We start from the raw sequence: 7,876 nt of genomic DNA, 5'->3' as shown, positions 1-7,876 counted from the left end.
TTACTATTTAATTCAATGTAAAAGTTTAACTCTTTTCTATATCTTTCCTCGACTGACGCCTCGAGTCGATTATTAGCCATTTGACATATGATATCAGCTTTATATACATGATAAAATATGGGTAGACCAGACCTAGTATACACCTCGGAAATAAGTCTCACACTACACATTTGCTGTTACTTTATACAAGTCTTAGAATAGCTCAAACCCCCCCCCCCCCACACACACACACAAAGAAAACGAAACAAGCCAAAAACAAACAAACAAACAAACATACTGGTCAAAATGACATTACAATTATGTCAGACGTAGTTTAAAATGATCGCCGAATATTCTGTAGGAAAATATAAGATTGCCAAGTTTCTGAAAAGATGGTGAACCGGTTATTCCAAAAGGGCAAGGAAGAAGCCAAGTCTTGGGTGATTCGAGCTACAGGCTACAAGCAAATTGGTCTCGAGGTGCTTGCCTCATGTTACTTATATGGATATTGCGGGTACAGTTCACAAGAAACTCAACCCCTTCGAATTCCCCTGAATGAAAAGCTGAAAAACGCCGCAAAGTGCGAAAATTCACAAATAAAAACTGAAACGAAATGACCGAATATGAATTATACCTTTATTTACACTAAAATATGTACATTACTATATTTTATTAAAACAAAATAAATACATATTCTCAATCTAAATGTAAGTGCAATGTGTTGGTATGCATTCAATGTTCAATTGTACTGGAAAATATCACGTTGTTTATGTTACACAACACTTTGCGGTTTCAACATACAGCATTCACAAACACGATGCCTGCACACGTATAATCTTTTGTGAATGAAAGAAATAGGTACATGATTAAACATGTCTGAATATTGACTCACTTACGCGTAGCAAAACAAATCAACAAGCCGTTGGAAGTCATCATGGTTCAATTAGTGGGGTGATAAACTGTTTGACTTGAAATATGGGGGTACTGACTAATACTTTAATTGACACTTAAACGACCAAATTTCATCAGTTTGGTAATCAAATAAACTACACATATTACAATACAGTCAAACAGTACAAGTTAGTGAATAGCATTCTCTTTCCCTATTTCCTGGTTGAATGACAAATCCAAAGTTACATCTAACCCCGAGATGTTAATAAAACACTAGGACGACATTTTTTCATTAAAGTCATGTTATAACATACTGAGCAGTTTGCTAATTCTGCTATTAAAGCAAAGAGTCAAGAAAAATAATTCCTTGATTGATTTACTGTAAACATTGTTATGAATTCTTTTCATAGATTTCTGGGTCATCTGTCACGTGGACACGTTAAAAGAAAGCCTGTAGGCTATAAAAGCCCACAATCCATAATGTACATAACACAATAAACTGAAAGCTATTCGTTTTTACATATCTATAGAAAATAATATGAATAAGGTTATTTGTTAAATATTGGCTATAATATGTAAATGACGCTGACATAAAAATATTGAATGCAATTTTTTAAAAATAAAATTTTGTGAATTGGCCGTCATACAACCGTTATTTAATATACATTCAGTTCTGATTTTTGGGTCAGAAATTGTGAATAATACAGTCCCGCAAAATTATGCTTTGAATTACTATATGTTTGATATGCTTTGAATTTAAGCATACTATGGAATTACGTTAGGGTGTTTTCCTTTGGCTACATTTTAGATATATTTGAGATGTCCAATACAAGCAATAGTTTGGTGATTGTCTTTACGTTGCCATGGCATAAATATAAACGTAGCACGAGTGCTCATTCACTGCACTGTGGCTTTATGACACAACAAAATGTGTAGACACTAAAACTGTTCAAGTCTACAAACTATAAACGGCAAACAGATATTTTTACCTTAGGGGTTTGGGAAAATCTGACTGCAATAAAATGACTTAATCGTGTGTGATTCAAACCATACCACGAATCGTTCCCACTCACTATGCTACGTTTTCTTATTTTGATGATCGTGATGTCTTTAAAGAGCTCTTTAAAGTAACTTCTTCTGCATCCGTGCTATTAGACACAAGAAAATGCATAGGAGCAGTTTTGAATGGAATATTTTTAACTATAACAATTACAATCCATATATAAATGACTGCAGCACCCAATATTATGTTTCGCTAAGTTTATGAGATCGTGCATTCAGCTACACATCAAAAATATACTTGCAGTATCAAGGATTCAATAAAGGTCAGGTTGTAAAAAAATCATCAGTAAATTATTATCTGTCTATAGAATGGTCCATTAATGACACTTAAATAAAAAAAACCGACTGATTAACTACCTAACCATTACTACTGAATACAGTCTTCATAAATACAAGGATGTTCATCTTTTAAAGTTCTAGGTTGATAATTTTTGCACTAAAAAAATACACGATTTGGAGTTGTGTGTATAAGGTGAATGCTGTTCTATTGGTAAATTACTGGTTAATCACTTTATATAAATAATCACCAACACATGAAATAAACATATAAGCTGCCGTTATAAACCTTGTTCACTACTCACCTTTGTATATGACAGTGATACGGGTTACATCAACAAAACATGTACTAAGCTAATTTTTACGACATCCACTCTCCAGCTGTTCCTATATTGTATATACCAATGGTATTTCTGTCGTTCCAATTTGCATTCAACACATGTTTGTTCCTAATCCAGCTTAGTATATACAATGTAAAGACTTGATCATGTTAGACATAAGAAATCACAGATTAAGCCCCACCAAAAATATGGTGTCTTTTTAAAAACATTTTGTATACATTTAAAAACGTCCGATGGCGAGAATTTACTTATATTTCTGTGAAAAATGTTGAGTATCTTTCGAAAAAACAATTCAAATCCAAGGTCTATTTAGAGTACAAGTTGAATGTATGCAGTAGTCTATATACCGTGTCCGTCTAACTCACATACAATTATTTTCATTTTCTTCCTTTACACGTTATCAAACTGTCACAGAATTATCATGACCAACGTGTATCTTGGCTTATGGTGGAAGCAATTTCCCAAATATCAAATTAAATTAAATTAAATCAAATCAAACCACATTCAAACCTACCTACCCTCTGAAGTCATATTATCAGAAACACGGCTGTTTTAAATATTATTTTTTGCGTTGTGAGCATACGTTACATCAAATAAAAACACAAAATACATAAATAGCTAGGCTATTCATTATAACTAACATCAGTCGAACATTCAATACCTATAAATGGCAACTGTTACCTATTTTTATCTGTTATTTCCAAACTCTCACATTTAAAAAAAATAGACAGAATCTTAATAGTTTGATCATTATTAAATTTCATACAATAGTTTTAGAAATGTGATAAATTTGTCTTCTGTTTTAAAGCACGAAGTACTGAAACACACAAAAAAAGGGAGTACTAAAATTTTAACCAATTCTCATAACATGCTTTTGATCGGAGTCAGTCTTGTCCACTAATAGCTGGCACAAAAAAAGTGGTTATTTGTATTGAAGCATAATTGAGCCAGAAACATTACAGACGTATATACTTTCAAGCCCCAAAGCAGATGACTCAAATTCCACATGCATTGAAATACTATTTCGCGTATATATAAAAGAAATAGTGAATATTTTTTTAGAGTAGGTAGCAAAATTTTAATAGGCCTCAGGCCTAGAATGTTGTAAACATATTTTGTAATAGCAACCATTATACAATGCTGTGTATACAACACTTTTGAAATTGCACAATATTACGCGGACTTTCTTATCAATCATTCAGAAACCCTCATGACAGAGTATTGTATTACATCTGTTAGAGCTTTTGTCAACCTGGGAGATGAATCTACGGATTCTTGTTACCTGAAATAGAATTTTACCAACTAGGTGTGTCATTTGATGACTGCTGTGCCAAGCACAACACATAAATTAATAAAACATATAGGCGAGCATAAATGTTGACCTTCTTGTTCCATATGAACCCCATTGCTATTACACATACCAAAAATTTGATCATTAAACCCTGTATTTTTGCATAAAACCTTACCATACTGATAACATCATTTACATGTTTTTTTTTCTTCAGATCTTATATATCTGAGGTATATATATATGTGTGGCACAATTGAAATTCAGACCTATTCTGGCAACTGTAAAACTGATGTCTTTACATAAAACTGGTATGATGTGGCAAGACTAACAGGATATCATTTAACTTAAGGTCTAATTTCCTTCAGTATACTATCTACATGTAAGCCCAGCCTGGAACTATTCAGATCAGATGTCAGAGGCCTAGGAAAGGTTAAATCTCAGATTTGAACTACATGTAAGCCAATTTGATGCACAGAGATTTCAGGTAATATACCAAAGTTTGGTATCTCCCCATATCTCACTCAACTCACTCAATGAAGTTCAGTTTTTATTATTTTGACTCTGTACATTGTGTGTTTCATTTGGGGCATACTGCATACTACATATTGCAAGATAAACCTTTTAGTAAAGGATACAGAATGAGGTGTGTGACTTGAGGATATTCACAACTGCATACACATCTCTTATTTACACAGATACACCCACATTCACACTCAAACCAGGCAACATTGATCATTTGTCAGGGGCAACATGGTTTTAGAGTCCTTATGACCTCAGTATTTATCATTTTCAGTTAGTACTTTAACACAGCTTGGGTTATTTCCAAATTTACACCACAAACACACATAGCCTGGCACAGGTCCTTGTGGTCCACTGGGGAAGATCTTATGGCAAATATAACAATTTTCACAGGATGGAGGAGCTCTTGGCATGTGGAACTGACACAGGTAAGCTGAGAACAGAAAAAAAATTATATTCAAGATTTATTTCTACCTTTCTACCTCAATACAAATATACCACATACAAATGAACAACAGCGAACCAAACATGCAATAAACACACACAACAAACACACACAATTTAAAGAACTCTAACGAGATAAAAACAAAGACTTGAAAGACAAGCTTTCACTTTGAATTTGAAATATGGAAACTTTTCTTCATGTTAGTTTGGTTTTCTTTAATTTCAGATCTATCACATTGTTTTTGTCCAGAAAATATAATTTATCATGTACTTATCCAAAGTAGCTTCCCATTGTGGGTGATCTTGTTTGCTACTACCACTGCTTGAAAGAGTCGCATTTCCGGTTCTATATACATGATGATTACAATGCAATTGCCAAAAATCTTGAAATGCTGCATTTCCACAGTGTGACCATCATGTACACAAAACCAGAAATGCCACTTTTCATGCAGTGTGCCAAATGTGTGGATAATTCAATTTGATATCAATTAAGATCACTTGTAAGCGCTTATACACATACCTATGTTATCATCTTTCTTGAAATGTACAAAACTCCCACATAAAACACAACAGTCTTTGTTTTGCATAGGAACTGTAGTAAATGCTCCTCTACCCATTTGACAGAAATGGCACATCATCAGTTTCCTTCCAAAACCAGCTTTTGGATTCATTATGACCCTCTGGCACCTGTATTGCTGTGAATATATAATGTTACCAGTGTCAATAAAAATCTGGAAAATAAAGGGACATGTATAATATAATGTATAGTACCTGTCTTACACATTACAAAGTACATGTAGTCACTTCCAAAATGAGACTGAAATGTAGAAGATGATTTTCCTTTACGTATGCGTTGGTATGTAGTATAACATTGTACTTTTTCATATGCAGAGTAAAGTATCCCTACAAAAAACAAATAAACAAAGCTTATTCTGCTCTTATGCAACATTTTCTTATATAAGGTGTGTTAGATCTCCTCCTGTATGTGCTCTAACAAGAGACAAAAACATTTTATTTAGTCAAAATGACACGAATTGGGTAATAAATTTGTGAGTCACCACATGGCAGGGAATTGGAGAACACCAACTTTGGATGTATCATTAGAGAATTGCTATGTCAATGGCAGGTGAAATTAGCTGTGTTGACACACTTATCACCACCATATTTGAAACGTTACCTGCCTAATTGGGCAGAACTGTCACTTCTTTATTGAGAAGGTGTCAGGGAGGTGAAAATTCATTAAATTGGGCCCCGTACCTTGACTGAATGGAGTTTTATCATTTCTGTTTCTATATTTAAATTCTTACCCTCATATATCGTGACTTGTCGCCAACATTGATTTTTAAAGAACGTTCATCCTTTCGAAGAAAGTCAAGGAATCGTTGAATACTCTTGGCTTGTTGTAGTTGGTATGGCAATTCACGAACAACTGCATTCATATCATCACTATGATATTGATAAAAGTCTGCAAGGTTGAGATGGAATTTCTTCTTTCCCTCCTCATCTGTCACCCATTTACTCTCAACAGCCTGCAGGAAGACAAAGATGCAGCAAGGTTACCATGGAGATGATAGAATTATTGACAATAACTGAATTTTAATGTGAGAGTTCACATTTTCGTGTTACATGGATCTAAACATTAGACCTTTACAGAAAAGTGACAAAACAGGAATCAATCACTGAAAGGAGATTGCAGAAATGTCACATTCAAGTAGTTCTAATGGTTCATGGCTCATTATGAGTATCTTCCTTTCACACATTTTTATGAGATGATCAGTGTATTGTGTAAATTTGGACTTGTTACTTTTACTAATGGCTTGGAAGTGAATTTAAATCAATGTAACTGCACAACTTGCAACATCTTCCACCTGAACCACATTTTAACTTTGAATTGCAGTGAAAATTAATTGATGGCCATGTGTATGCACGTATTAACTGCACCTAAAAAGATGATGTCATCATATTGTGTGACTGTGTTTGAATATATTAGGATAATGGCGATTTTGCATTTATATCAATTTACTTTTGCTCTGAACATCTAAAAACCTGTATAACTAAAACTGTGCTTGCATCAGAATGCTCTATTTGGGTACTATAAACTTTGCTATAATTATCAGCAATTCCACAAACAGCAAAATGACAGTTCTTAACGTGCTTTCACAATTTTCCTTTCAATTATTTTTTATTTCAAAGTTTCATGATGAATAGCATCTTTAATGGGAAAGATTATACTTGGTGAAATCACAATGTTTAATAAAAATGTTGATGTTAAATTTCAAGGTAAAATGTGTTGGTTTAATTCATTTTCACTTATCAGTATAGAGCTAGCGTGAATCAATACTTAGATGGAAGAGACATATAGGCCTTGGCAGGGAATTTCAGTTTAGCTAATAAGTACTGCTTTCATTGAGATTTGAAGGCAGATCTAATTCTTATTTTTTGCAATTGGTTGGGTAGCGAATTCCAGTGTTTATAGTGGCTGTGTACTTTAAACTCTTTTAGCTCAATGTAATTAGGAACATCTAATAAATAAGTGCATGTTGTGTGATGAAAATTCAAATCTGTCAATGTTCATCAAAGGTTTTAGAAGGGTAAGACGAGAGATGGAAACATGTTGAAAATTACATGTTAAAAAGATTATGTATGGAACAACAATTGGTGAATTTAGGAAAGGTGTACTTAGCAACCATTTGGGAATATAGGAAAATGTAATTTATAACCATTGGGAAACCTACGAAAAAGAGCTTCAGTTATTCAAAGGTAGATATTTCATTTTCACATGTACTGCATAAAAGTCCTCACTTTTATAGCAGATGATATTTAGTGACGTGCTAGTTTATACTGCGTGGAGATACAATTGAAAAAGACTACATTTTAATCTTTCGGGCAAAGAACAAGTTTCTTTGCTATTTTCACGAATATCACTGTAAAATAGTCACTTGATGTACACTTTAAACTGGATAATTTTAGCCTTATTTAATGGTTATTTAGTTGCCTTGTGGTGACATCTTAGACACAGAATTTATGTACAACTGTGGAAAATCAAGGTTTCAGTTTTTGCTAAGATAGACAC

The 7,876-nt window shown here is 33.5% G+C and overlaps 1 protein-coding gene across 1 annotated transcript in view; it reads right to left on the bottom strand.

Moving 5' to 3' along the window:
- Nucleotides 1-697: 697 nt before the first annotated feature.
- Nucleotides 698-7,876, bottom strand: part of LOC144433236 (TPR repeat-containing protein DDB_G0287407-like) — a 49,134-nt gene continuing 41,955 nt past the window's right edge. The window contains exons 13-15 of the mRNA XM_078121545.1: nt 6,111-6,332; nt 5,324-5,498; nt 698-4,792 (exon numbers count right to left, since the gene is read on the bottom strand). Coding sequence (XP_077977671.1) covers nt 4,614-4,792; nt 5,324-5,498; nt 6,111-6,332 — 576 coding nt within the window. The 3' untranslated portion in view covers nt 698-4,613. The remainder of the gene's footprint in view (nt 4,793-5,323; nt 5,499-6,110; nt 6,333-7,876) is intronic.

This window comes from Glandiceps talaboti, chromosome 3 (assembly GCF_964340395.1).
Source record: "Glandiceps talaboti chromosome 3, keGlaTala1.1, whole genome shotgun sequence".
Lineage (NCBI taxonomy): Eukaryota > Metazoa > Hemichordata > Enteropneusta > Spengelidae > Glandiceps > Glandiceps talaboti.
Note: the sequence above shows the minus strand (reverse complement) of the source record. Positions and strands in the feature narration are given on the sequence as shown.